The sequence below is a fragment of the Cyprinus carpio genome, chromosome B24 (assembly GCF_018340385.1).
Source record: "Cyprinus carpio isolate SPL01 chromosome B24, ASM1834038v1, whole genome shotgun sequence".
NCBI classification, from domain to species: Eukaryota; Metazoa; Chordata; class Actinopteri; order Cypriniformes; family Cyprinidae; genus Cyprinus; species Cyprinus carpio.
In genome coordinates, this window is record NC_056620.1 from 22152215 (window position 1) to 22166458 (window position 14244).

At 34.4% G+C, this 14244-nt stretch overlaps 2 protein-coding genes across 2 annotated transcripts in view; both read left to right on the plus strand.

The window, feature by feature from the left end:
• Positions 1-2486, plus strand: part of LOC109050016 (TBC1 domain family member 24-like) — a 9028-nt gene extending 6542 nt beyond the window's left edge. Inside the window, exons 6-7 of the mRNA XM_042752299.1 lie at positions 1158-1404; positions 1603-2486. Coding sequence (XP_042608233.1) covers positions 1158-1404; positions 1603-1757 — 402 coding nt within the window. The 3' untranslated portion in view covers positions 1758-2486. The remainder of the gene's footprint in view (positions 1-1157; positions 1405-1602) is intronic.
• Positions 2487-5853: 3367 nt separating this feature from the next.
• Positions 5854-13922, plus strand: LOC109050023 (V-type proton ATPase 16 kDa proteolipid subunit). The gene is made up of 3 exons (XM_019067691.2): positions 5854-6088; positions 11997-12180; positions 13642-13922. The coding sequence occupies exons 1-3, from the start codon at positions 6016-6018 to the stop codon at positions 13844-13846; spliced, it is 462 nt and encodes a 153-aa protein (XP_018923236.2). The 5' UTR covers positions 5854-6015; the 3' UTR covers positions 13847-13922.
• The last annotated feature ends 322 nt before the right edge of the window (positions 13923-14244 follow it).

Consider the following 14244-nt stretch of genomic DNA (forward strand, 5'->3'; position numbering starts at 1 on the left):
AACAAATTAAAATATAATTATACACAGTACAGTATAAGTGATTAAAAGCTGTATATATAAAAAGAAAATAAATAAAAATAACAATATAAATATTTATTTACAAATATATTTATATATATAAATTCAAAAATATTTATAATAAACATTAATAATATAAAACATAATATATAATATACATAATATACACACATACATGTACACACACACGTACACACAGACACACACACACACAAGCTGGTTCTAATGTAAACTGGGGGTGATATGTTAGTAGAGACTGTGGTATGGTTAGACACACACATACGGGTGCTATGTTAGTCGAGCATGTGAGTACACACACACACACAGACACACACACACACACACACACACGTACACACAGACACACACATACACACACACACACACACACACACGCACACACACACACACACACACACACATACACACACACACACAGACACACACATACACACAGATACTGACACACACACACACACACACACACACACACACACAGAGATAATACATGATGAGCATATTTAAATAAACATTTACAATAAAAATTACATATTTACACACATAAATGCTTGCATATTTATATACATTATATATGAATAATTAATTACGATTATTTATTATAAATAATACAGTTAATTAAAAAAATAAATAATCAAACAAAAGTGAGGTAAAAAAGATATATATATATATATTCAATTCTACTGAAAATCGAGTATCCAATCAAAATCAAGTCTTTGCAAATCAAGTGAAATTAGAAGAAAAACCTCTGAGAAGCTGATGTTCATCCAAAAATTCAATTTTATATGATTTATGTCTAAGAGAAACAGTTGAGATATTAATGAGATTACATTTAGCATTAGCTATTTCCTTCCTCCAGTCATCAGTTAAGGTATTAAATTATTAAACTGTTTTGCAAACAGCTGTTGAACAGGTTTCTGCTGGTCATTTATGACACATCCTCACATCATATAGACTTACACTGCCAGTCTTTAACCACAATTTAACCACGGCAGCATGTATTCAGATTTCACTTCCTGTGCTCTGACCACAAGACTAACCACTGAAACGGTGCAGGTGCTGTAGTCGTGTGCTTTCAGAAGTAATGTGTGTTAAACCGTGTGTTTGTTTGTTTGTTTCAGATGAAGCCGGAGATGGAGCGTTACGAGTGGGTCGTCATCAAACACCCGGAGCTGGCCAACGCGTCTCAGGCCGCAGATGATGAACCAGAACAGACCGGAGCGAACGACAACGGTGGACCGCAGGCTCTCGAGAAACCAGCCACAGAGCCGTCTCAGCTGTCCCCCTTTCTGTCCGCCCGACACTTCAACCTCAACTCAAGGAACACCTCCATGTTTATGGCGGGAAACATCGACTCCATCATTATCGGTGAGTGAGATGCTCATTTGATCATCTGATTTCTTTCATCATTTACGTTTACATTAAGTCGTTTAGCAGACTCAAGTACATATGAAATGAAGTTTGTTTTGAATGTTGTAAATCCAGTTTGCTTTGGTTTCTTTTGAGTAGTATAGAAAGCGAGACTAGCTGATTCTCTGTAATGGGATTTATGGTGTCGTTTATGAGGAGGAGGTGAAGGTAACGCTCTGTACATTGACTCGGAGCTGAACCACGGCCGAACCGAGCGCTGCCTGACCTTCGACAACCCGCCGCTGTGCGCTGAGAGCTTCCAGATCGCTCTGCTGGAGGTTTGGGGCTTCAAAGACGCCATGGCCTCTTAAGAGCGGCTCCACTGTGTTGTGATAGACGTCCCTTCATGTAGGTTGTAACAGAGACACGATGCTCCTCCAGTGCACTAAAACATCCGTCCTGAGCTCCAGTGAAGATGAAGTTTATTGTGTATATTTATCCATTCAATACGTATCTCAAGGTTTATTTTGATTCTTTTCATATCATTAGAAAGCCTGTGTTGATCAAGTACGAAAATTCGAGAGGTTTTGATGTAGGAAACAAAGTTTTATATTGAAGGATTCAGTATTTTGCTTTTTCTGCAGTAATGATTAAGCAGAACAGTTATATCTAAACCAAGCCTTTATTGATGTGATTCCAGCAAATTGTCAGAAATCTGTCATCTCTGGTGCTAAACACACCGATATATCATTGTTTTCTCATTTCAGTTGTGAGAAAATCGGTGAGGGTCATCAAACATTTTGTTTTTATGCAAAAGATAATTTATTTATTTTTATTATGGGGTGAAATATGATCCCTGGCATTTCTCATGATTTACTCGATCAGAGTTTCTCTGTCTCCAATCCTACTGTTCTTTATGGAAGCCCGTCTACTTTTGCAGCTTTTTTTCTTGCAATTGCATGATATAAGCTCACAATTATAAAGTTTATATCTCGCAATTCTGACTTTATTTTTCGCAATTGCAAGTTTATTTCTCCAAATTGTTTCTATCTCGCAATTCTGACTTTATTTTTCGCAAATGCAAGTTTATTTCTCCAAATTGTTTATATCTCGCAATTCTGACTTTATTTTTCGCAATTGCAAGTTTATTTCCCCCGAATTGTGTTTATATCTCGCAATCTGTCCTTATTTTTCGCAATTGCAAGTTTATTTCTCCAAATTGTTTATATCTCGCAATTCTGACTTTATTTTTTGCAATTGCAAGTTTATTTCCCCCGAATTGTGTTTATATCTCGCAATCTGTCCTTATTTTTCGCAATTGCAAGTTTATTTCTCCGAATTGTTTCTATCTCGCAATTCTGACTTTATTTTTCGCAATTGCAAGTTTATTTCTCCGAATTGTTTCTATCTCGCAATTCTGACTTTATTTTTCGCAATTGCAAGTTTATTTCTCCAAATTGTTTCTATCTCGCAATTCTGACTTCATTTTTCGCAATTGCAAGTTTACTTCTCCGAATTGTTTATATCTCGCAATTCTGACTTTATTTTTTGCAATTGCAAGTTTATTTCCCCCGAATTGTGTTTATATCTCGCAATCTGTCCTTATTTTTCGCAATTGCAAGTTTATTTCTCCGAATTGTTTCTATCTCGCAATTCTGACTTTATTTTTCGCAATTGCAAGTTTATTTCTCCAAATTGTTTCTATCTCGCAATTCTGACTTCATTTTTCGCAATTGCAAGTTTATTTCTCCGAATTGTTTATATCTCACAATTCTGACTTTATTTTTCGCAATTGCAAGTTTATTTCTTAGAATTGTATTATTGCGTTTATATCACAGTTCGGAAAAAAAAAAATCTGAGTTTTGAGATCATAAGTCCAAATGCTTTTTTTATTTTTTATTCAGTGGCACAAATGGGCTTCCATAGTTCTTCTTTGCAGCTTTGTGCCAATTGGGATAAATCTCATTTCCAGGTTCTCGGCACAAAGAGGACCAGAAAACAAGAGCTCTTCACAAACCTCCAGTCGAAACACAAGTACTTCTGGGGCATTTAGTGTTCTTTTAAATCAGAAATCTACATTCCGGCATCATTTACTATTATAATTGTCCTCTCGTCGTTCCAAACTTATATGACTTTCTTTCTATAGTGAAACACAAACGCTAAATAAATTAGGCTGCATTTTTTTATATAGTTAAAGTCAGATAGTCAAGAGCTGTTAAGCTGCTAAAAGAACAAAAAACACTATCAAAGTTACATTTAAGCAAAATAATAATAAAGAAAAATATATACTACTGTATATTCCACTTATACTATACACAATAGATTTTTGTGAAGAACAGACATCGTAGATCTTATTTCTCATTTACACAATCTGCATATTCATGATTTCAAACCTGATGCAGCAAGTTTGAAATATAATTCGCATAAAATTTTTAAGAGGAACATTTTCTGTGATTAATTTGAGTCTTTTTCTCACACTTAGCTCCCAGTAGACTTATAATATAGCAATACAGTCCTAAAAAATCCTTTAAAGTTTTTTGCACATATTAAGTAAAGTCATGCAGCTTTGGAACAATATAAGGGCGAGTAAATAATAATACAATCATGATTTTCTACATGTTACATGCACTGTATCAGAATGAATTTCAGTGATGGACTGTAATGTTCCATATCATGCGTACATGCAAAAACTGTTTTTATTTAGCTAAAGAAATGTTTAATGTATACAGGTTGAGTTACAATGTAAAAAGTATAGTAGAGATCCAGTTTTTTGTTAATCGTTCTGTGTATGAAAGCATAATCAGCACTATTTTAAGTCGGAAGTATTACATTTTATGAGTTATCTTTTTCTTTGCACTTACCGAACGTATTTTAAGTGTTCAATGTTAGTTACTCATCTGTGAATCGGTATCAGTAATATATTGTTTGTTTTCAGTTTTTGTGTATCAGTTAAAGGATATCTTCTGCTCTTCTGCGTCATATCTTTGAATCAGAGATTCAGTGATCAAAACTGGTTGTTGATGAATGTTTAAAGTGTATGTAGATTGTGATGTGTTTCCATATCAGGTGGTGTGTTTGTGTGTTTAGTGTCTCAGGTCTCCTGAGTGTGAAGTTCAAGTCTTAAACATGCAGAAACATTTAGGGAACAACCCTAAGTTATAGTGGTCTAGTATCTGCTCATGTTTTTTATCTTTCAAACTAGGGAGTGATCAGTCGTGATGTGCAAGCTATCATTAAAAAAGTTTTTGTTCAGTCTTTTGTGCATGTAGGTGTCTAGTTTTTGTATTTTTTGCAACAAAGTAGTCACAGTAGTGATGAAAATAGTGGAGGATGCAAAAATTTTTGTAAATGTGTTTTTTGTGTGTGTGGAAGTGTTATGGGATTCTACAGTGAATATGCAATTTCTAGCTGTACTCTTAAATCTTAATCTTTTTTTAAGCCCAATATTTCTATAAAAAGAACTGCATTCAGAAATGACCCACAATTGGGCATCCGGATGAGAAAATGACATTCTCTGCTCTCTTCTGGTCTTCATGATACTGTATGTGTGTATCATTGACCTTATAATGCAGATTCACCCCACAGCTAAATGAGAGCAGACTAATTGATCTTCCATCATGCGTCCTGAACAACATGTGTTCACCAGGCATGCAGACACTGACACTTGAAATAAATATGGCATAATTACACTAGCTGGATACATATGATACAATGCAATTTATTAGTACAGCTATATTAATTTTAAAAAGTTGCATTTAACATTAAAAAAAGACCTAAAGTCCTCATACTATATAAGCGCATATATTGTGTCTATAGCGGAGTCTATTTAGATTATTGCTGACAGAGGGCGGTGGGCGTGGCCTGCGGTTGACGTCACTGCTCAGGATGACCTTCATCTCGGGAATCCTCATCCTCTGCATCACAGTAGACATAATATCACTTCATTATAAAGAAGCGTTATTATTAACAGCATACAATACCTAGGGGTCATGATAAAGAAGGAGAAACCCGTCAAATAGACCAAAATGATCTTTCTGAATAATTAAAAATCTTGAAATGTGAATAGTAAACCCACCTACGCCCGTTAAAAGAGTGTCTCGTCAAGTCCCCCTCTTAAATAAAATGATTTCAATAAAATTAAGATATTGTTCACACCCAGATTTCTATTCCATGGATTTGAGCATCTTCAGTATTAAAAGGGAAAGCCCGCAGCGGAGCGCACTATCTTCTCTCCTAATAGGGGAGACCACAAACCCACAAAACCTTTAAATCTCTATCTGCATTGCACTCAAATGCTTTCTATTTAATGATTTTATAACGGTTTTATCTTAAATGGATTCTCGGCGTCTATTTGATGGAGTATCTCTGCGCATCCCTATATTTCCACGATCTCCTCCCCCTCCGGGAGTCGGATGGGATGTTCCTCGCGGTGTGTCAGTCAGGTGACGTTATCAGCCATTTTGTACCGCAGATTCATCCCACAGGATCCGTAAGGAGAAGCTTAAAACCATCGTTCCGTACCAAACCGTTCATCTCCAAAACCCGGTTCCCGTCAGTTTGTACGGTTCTGTCCTCTCCAGCAGTATTAGCTCGGTGTGTTTGTGGTTCTGAGGTGAAATAAGAGGAATAATGTCGTCGGGAAGCCCTGAATACTCGTCGTTCTTCGCAGTGATGGGCGCATCAGCGGCGATGGTCTTCAGCGGTAAATTATATTAAAAACATTTATTTAACATATCGATTAAACATATATTTCTTAACGTTACTATCCACATAATTATTTAATCTTCATTCTAATAAAAAAAAATCCTCCTCTTTTGGTTCTGATATCTGAGGAAATATTCATATTATTGGTGTTCATCATTATTGTTATTATGAGAATAAATGCACTTATTTATTTAACACCTTTTTTTTTTTATAATAATTTTTTATTAATCATCACCTTCAGGTTTGACATCAGAAAAGATGTCTGCATCAATATAACTGCGTCCAGTCCTGTCAGTGCTGGTTCTGTTATTCCCTAATTAATATTTCGTATGAAATATTGTTAAAAATGTGTGTCACGAACTTTGCATATTTACGACACACATTTCATATTAATTAACATCTGCTTTCTCAGAATGATTTCTGTATGATCTTAATTAATGTATGTACCAGTCGAAAAAAAATCCTGGTGGATTATTTATTATATTGATACTGTAACACAAAATATTTTTATAGATTTATTACATGTCAGCAAATGTAGCTTTAGGGAATGCCTCCGGCCTTTGATTTAACCATGCATTCCCTGGTTTGGGTAGATTTAGAGATTATAGGGTTTTTTTGCAGGTCAAGGGATTATTTATAAGGTTAACCCTTTAACTGTCACCCAGCATATTTTAAAATAGGCATTAAAGTGCACTATCCAAACTTAAATTGTTGTATTTTATGAACACTTTGGAATATAGACCTAAGGTTGGTCTCTTTTTAAAGAAGAAAATTAGCAGATTTTGACAAAAGTGGAATCTTTTCAAAAAAATTATAGTATCAAAAGGTTATAGAAGTGTAAATGTAATGTAAATAAAATGTTTTTTATATTAATTTTATTTATTATAAATATTTTACATAACAGGTTTTACTTTAAAATTGGTATAAAATTAAAGCCTCGTGTCTAAATAAGTTATGTTCCGAATTTGAAGTTGATATGAAAAAAAACTGAGGTTCCTGTGAGATTTTATTTAGGGCGTCATACCACAAACAGCCACCGGGAGCCATCAAAACTACTCTGAATTTTGTTTAATGAATTTTCCCCTAGATTTCTCTGTCAATTTTACTTCAATACTCAAATCCTGAGACTCAGACCTTTCCAATGATATGTTTGTTGCCAAGATAATAAAAAGTTTTGATTCTAAAAGACCGTAATGCATTTTGTAATATGACACTTGACTCCGCCCACTAAGGTGGAGGAGACCGCCATAAGATTTTAAAGTACCATTTCCATGGTAAAGCAATGTCCGATTTCAAAATGGTTTTCACAGGATGAATCTTGGGCTTCTAAGCTTTCAAATGATGTATAATTTATGACGATTACTAAAAGATTTTATAGAGAAAAAGGACAACAACAAAAAAGAGCGCCAAGCATCCCACAGGTGGGACGGTGACAGTTAAGGGGTTAAACTAGTTTTATTTCACAGATTAAACAGTTTTTTCCCTCACAGGTATTGATCAACACTCAGGTTTGATTGGTTTCAGAGACCGAACTATTGAATTTAAGGTGGAGCCTGTAGTTGTAGTATAATCAGACGACTATATTAATGTGATATTAATGTGATTTATTGGTGTTTTTTGTTAGATTAACCCCAAATCGAAGGGTGTTCTAATGCATATTGTATTAAGCTTAGTTTTTAGTCATTAACAGCTTTAATGTGATTGTAAGCGATGATGAGTACACTGTCCTAAAAAAAAATCTCAAAAATGAGCTAGAAGTAAAATTGACAGAGAAAAATTAATTAAGCAAAATTTCAAAAAAAGTTTTGATGGCTCCCGGTGGCTGTTTGTGGTATGACACCCTAAAAAATTTTTTTTCATATCAACTTCAAATTCGGAACATAACTTATTTAGACACGAGGCTTTAATTTTATACCAATTTTAGAGTAAAACCTGTTATGTAAGATATTTATAATAAATAAAATATAATAAAATTAAAATAGCACATTTTATTTACAGTACATTTAAACTTCTATAACTTTTTGATACTTAGATTTATTTTTAAAAATTCCACTTTTGCCTAAATCTGCTAATTTTCTTCTTTAAAAATCTTATGGCCGTCTCCTCCCCCTTAGTCTGCAGTGTCAAGTGTCATATTACAAAATGCATTACAGTCTTTTAGAATCAAAACTTTTTATAATCTTGGCAACAAACATATCATTGAAAAGGTCTGAGTCTCAGGATTATTTTGAGCTAGAAGTAAAATTGACCGAGAAATCTAGAGAAAAATTCATTAAGCAAAATTCAGAGTAGTTTTGATGGCTCCCGGTGGCTGTTTGTGGTATGACACCCTAAATAAAATCTCACAGGAACCTCCTTACCTTTTCATATCAACTTCAAATTCGGAACATAACTTATTTAGACACAAGGCTTTAATTTTATACCAATTTTAGAGTAAAACCTGTTATGTAAAATATTTATAATAAATAAAATTAATATAGCACATTTACAGTACATTTAAACTTCTATAACGTTTTGATACTTTAATTTTTGTAAAAAAAAAATCCACTTTTGCCTAAATCTGCTAATTTTCTTCTTTAAAAAGAGACCAACCTTATGTTTATATTCCAAAGTGTTCATAAATTACAACAATTTAAGTTTGGATAGTGCACTTTAATACCTATTTTAAAATATGGGGGGTGACAGTTAAAGGGTTAAAATGCGTGCAGTTCTGGCTGGAGAGCATGTATTTTTCTATTAAGTGAGGTCAGCAAATGCTTTGCTTTGGGTTTTTGCGTGTGTATTCACGATTGAACGGCTTTCTGAATGAGAAGAACGGCACCAAACAGCAGCGTCCGTGTCTTTGTGAGTTAGTAATGAAGGGTTTCTTTAGTGTGCCTCAGGGTTGAGTTTGTCACTGAGCATGAAAGCGAAATGCAGAGAAGTAAACCGCTGAAGTTGATTCATTATTTATATATCTGAGGGATTCTCAAATGCTGCTTTAGATGTGAAGCGCAGAATAAAGCTTAAAAAACCTCTCGGTTCTGTTTGAAATCAAAATTAACTCACTTCTATAATTTGTATTCTAGCTATTAAGGCATGTTTGCACCAAATATTGAAAATATAAGTAGCCTGTAATTCTAAGTTTATTTATTTAATCTGTCATCATGTCATTTATTATGCATTAAAGCATTAAAGTTATTATTGCAATTGGGAATGAGTCACAATAGTGGACTAGTTTATTAGTTAAATTGACTAGTTTAGTAGTATGTTTTAGTATTTTTCACATATAATCAGCTGTGCTTTTAGCTGTTAAGACCGTTGCACAGTTGCATGTATTTAAAGTCATCCTATCCACGTTTGATCGTTGCATTGGGTGTTTTAAACATCATGCTGTAAGTGTTGCATATTTAGCATAAAATACGTCTTGTCAAGTCGAACGAGGCACTATAATTTAGATTATATTTTAGTTTTGCAAGTGACTGATTGGTCAGAATAGTCTTCATTTCCAGACGTTTCCTTCAGTTAATATGTCCACATTAATTGAGGGTCAGTTCTGGTTCTTCACGTTCATCCAAAACTTTTCACCGGCCAAAATAATTCATCATAGGTAGCCTTTTATCAAGATTTCATCAGACGCTGTTATAAATGAAAGGTCTACTTATTGATTACATTTTAAAAATAGATATAGACAAAATGCTGAATTGGTCATCAACAATAAAGCATATTTTATTTGAATATCCTGCTTTAAATTATATTAGGCATCGCTTTTATTCAGAAGGGTTATTATTAAACTTGCTAAAAAAAATAAAAATAAAAAAAAGCTTCTCCTGGGAAAAGTTTAGATTTTCTGTCAAATATAAAACTGATGGGGCTTGTATAATTAATATATTTTTAGAAATATCAAAATATCAAGATCATTGAAAAATCAAGAAATATTTTAATTATATAATATTTTTGTAATATAATGTATTAATTTATTTTTATTGTTATTATGATAATTTTTTTACTATGATTATTATTTATACCACTTAAACTGAGTTTGTCCTCAAAATAGCTTTAGCTGCTGCTGCTGTCATGAAATTAATTAATGCATCAGCATCAATACAAAATGCACTTTACGAAAACAAGAAAACAGATTTTTTTCGATGTTTTTGAACCAATCATCCACTGTGAAAGCAGTAAATCTGACTACATTGTGTGTGTTGTTCTCAGAGCAGGTAGAGTTGGTCTTAAATAGTGTGTGTGCGTGTGTTTGTGTGTTTGGACAGTGGCCATCTGCACGCTGAAGGATTGATTCTGCTCTTCATCGCACGAGCCCATCTGTCACGGCACACACACACACACACACACACACACACACACACACACACACACACACACACACACACACACACACACACACACACACACACACAGTTATTGGCTAGTTTGTGTGATTCTGTGCTGCAGTAGTAGTTGTAATTGTGGTTAATGCAGCAGGGTTACTCTTTAATCCCAGAAACTAAGATTAGACTGAGATTCCTGGATGTAATGCGCAGCAGTGTGTTAAGCGTGAGCAGAATTAACTCTAACTCACTAGTCCTAAAATTAACACTCTAACTCTAACGGTTTGCAGCCACATGCAAAATACTGAGCATTCACTTCAAAAAAAAAAAAAAAATAGCCTATATCTAACTTGGTTTAAATGCATGGTTTGAACAAGTAAATAAAAAAATATATAAACTAATAATAATACAAATATACTTACTTGAAATAAAATAAACTGTAACTGAAATAAATTATAGGCAACATTTGTTTATTTTCATTTAGTTTTAGCTTCAGTGCAAAAATAACTAAAACTTAAACTAAAATTAAGAAATAATAAAAAACTTATGTAGAATATATAAAAAAAAATTTTTTAAAAAAAATTACTAAAACTTAAACTAAAATTAAGAAATAATAAAAACCTTATGTAGAATATATAAAAATAATAAAATAAAAAAAATTACTAAAACAAACTATAATTAAGAAATAATAGAAAACGTATGTAGAATATATAAAAATTATAAAATAAAATAAAAAATGACTAAAACTTAAACTTATCTAAAATTAAAGAAAAAAATGAAAATAATGAAAATACAAATCGTTTCAAAGTATAAATAAAAACTAAATTAGAATATTTTTGAGGTTTGAGCCTGAGATCAGTTCCAGCCATCTCCTGATGCTTAAATTATTATATTTTCTCCATGGTACATTTCTGTTGTCAGTATGGATATTATTGTGAGTAGCTTCCTTTCTAATAATAGAATTATTCTATTCTATAGTTATTTTTGAGTTATTAGTGTTGTTTACCTCTTATTGTTTTTTGATAATACAGATTGATAATACAGATAATAGCACATAAAGATTTTGGGAACCACTATTAAACTTTAGTTAAAAATGGTTCTGTTATTAATCTTCTAAGTTGTCAGATATATGGTTTTCATTGTTGTGGACAGTAAAATAAATGAAGCAGTAAGCAACCAACGTGCAGCCTTGCAGAATGTGATAGAAATGCACTAGCAATCTAAAAAGGGTTAGTTTTTCACAGGCGGTCTGTGTTCAGAAGTGTAAAACTCTTACTCATGTTTTTGCCCTTTTGGTTTCACTGCAGGAACATCGCAGGAGACGTGAATCATGCTGCTTCTGCAGAGTCAGGCAGTGTTAAATGCATCATCCGATGTACACCAGATCACTTTTTTTAATTGAAATCTGTTTCATATTGTTAATGCATTTTGCCTCGTTTAAAGCTGGGCTGAGAGTATAGCTTTAACTGTTTACTCCCTGTTTTAGTGCACTTTATTTGAAAGTCAAATACTGGTGCTTTAATATTTCCGCTCCAGTTTTGTTGCAGTGATGATGAAAAGAATGCATGAAGAGTAAGCGGGTTGTGTGTGTGTGTGCAGCGTTGGGCGCGGCGTATGGCACGGCGAAGAGCGGCACGGGGATCGCTGCCATGTCTGTGATGCGTCCGGAGCTGATCATGAAGTCCATCATTCCTGTGGTCATGGCGGGAATCATCGCTATCTACGGGCTGGTGGTGGCCGTCCTCATCGCCAACAGCATCTCAGACAAGATCACTCTGTACAAGTGAGTTAAACCGATCATCACTACTAGAGAACTCTGACTCTGATCAACAAAACTAAAAAAACATTTGTTTTACTTACTATTACTTTATATTATATTATATTATATTATATTATATTATATTATATTATATTATTTTTGTTATATTTAAAAGGTTTAAAAGTTAATACATATAAGAGAAACATACAACAAAATTGTTTTATTTTAAACAATTTTGAAAATGGAAAATAGAAACCAATTTATAATATGAATAATTACTATTATACTTTCTTAATTATACTAAAATAACAGATTTATATTATATTATGTCAATACCAAATTTGATGATATTGTAGAAAAGACTGGAATTGTTATATTGTTTTTCAACACATTTATGCAATTCTTTTAAATTATTTATTTTTAATTTATTTAATATAAATGCATTTTAAATTAAATTTGAACTGTTTTAATGCACTCATATAATATAATATATATTTACATACAGTTTTATTTTTGTTAATTGCTTAATTTGTTTTAAGTACTTAATTAAAGGGTAACTAAACCCCTGGTCAGAGCCTGACTCCACCCACTGGCAATATTTGAAAAATGCTGAAAAGTGGGCAGAGCACAGCGGAGATAGAGGGGACGAACAGAGGGGGGGGGCCTGAGCGGGTGGGGCGTGAACCTGAGACCCGCAGTAACAGATTAATTGACAGCTGCTGTCAGAGTCGCTAAAATGGAGAGTGACTGTAGTGACGCAAGTAGCTTTGCAACAGAGCGTTCATTTGAAGTAGAAGTTCATTTCTCCCCATCTTCACATGAAGTGGAGGATGTCGAGGTGTCTGTGGACACAGGGCCAGGGCCTGAGCCATATCAACTCGAGCCGCTGGCTCAAACCGCATCTCGATCGGAATCCGACGATGCTAGCGAAGCAGCCGCTAGTGATTTTGACGGAACAAGATGGTTTTATACTGCCGAGGGCGTGGTAGCTCGTACCAAGGGCGTGGTGAGCTGGAAACTGCATACGTCACCTGCCACCGCTTACTTCACGTACCACCCCAAACATCCAGTAGGAAAAATCAACTGCAGTAGCCACCGTTCAACCTGAAGAGGGCAGCACTCACACGTTTTTACACCATATATTGTAGAATTAAAACACTTTATACTCAAATGTCAAAAAAGTTACTCGAATCAATGAACAGCACTAATAAAGCCCCATTCTTACAGATCATTAACTAAAAAAAGTTGGTTTAGGGTTTAGTTACTCTTTAAGCACTTATTTTTTGCAGATAAATTTCACTATTTAAAATGTTTCCTTGAACTTTTCTTTTAGATAAACATGGGGTCTCATTCATTAATAATTATGTGAATTATTTCCATTACCAAAAAATGTTCCAACCCTTTATTTAATTGTCATTTATGTAATTCTTTATGTTACCAACTAACGGATTGTTGTGTGTGTCTGTGTGTGTGTGTGTGTGACAGGAGTTTCTTGCATCTGGGCGCAGGGCTGAGTGTGGGTCTTAGTGGGCTGGCGGCCGGGTTCGCCATCGGCATCGTGGGAGACGCGGGCGTCCGTGGCACCGCCCAGCAGCCGCGCCTCTTCGTGGGCATGATCCTCATTCTGATCTTCGCTGAAGTTCTGGGTCTCTACGGCCTCATCGTAGCCCTGATTCTCTCAACCAAATAAACTGGCAGTCAGCATGCGGCGCTGCCGGACCGCAAGACAGGGCGCGTGAAACAAAACAAAAAAGTGGGAAGGGGGGGGGGGAAATAAAGGTACATTAACCTAAAATGAAATTAGCTGAATTGAGAGGTGGGGAAATAATCCTACACGTTATAACAGGCTCTATGGTTTTATCTCTGAAAGTGTACAGTCGTCCCAGTTTGATAGTTTTGATTTCTTGTAAATGCGGTATATAGTGATTTCGTCCTGTGTCTGTGAAGAAAAGAAGAATAATATAATAATAATAATGCTGTAATAGATCTCATTCTCTGTTTGTTTGCACACCCCTCCTGCCTATCCATCTGTTAGCCAATCACGCGTTCTCTTTCGCTCCCTTCATGTTAGAGAGGGAAACACACGGA

What these genes read in the sequence shown, in the direction of transcription:
- LOC109050023 (XM_019067691.2), top strand. Translation starts at nt 6,016, where the DNA reads ATGTCGTCGGGAAGCCCTGAATACTCGTCGTTCTTCGCAGTGATGGGC. An exon ending in AGCGGCGATGGTCTTCAGCG is followed by an intron (nt 6,089 to 11,996) that starts GTAAATTATATT and finishes GTGTGTGTGCAG; the next exon opens with CGTTGGGCGCGGCGTATGGC. An exon ending in GACAAGATCACTCTGTACAA is followed by an intron (nt 12,181 to 13,641) that starts GTGAGTTAAACC and finishes TGTGTGTGACAG; the next exon opens with GAGTTTCTTGCATCTGGGCG.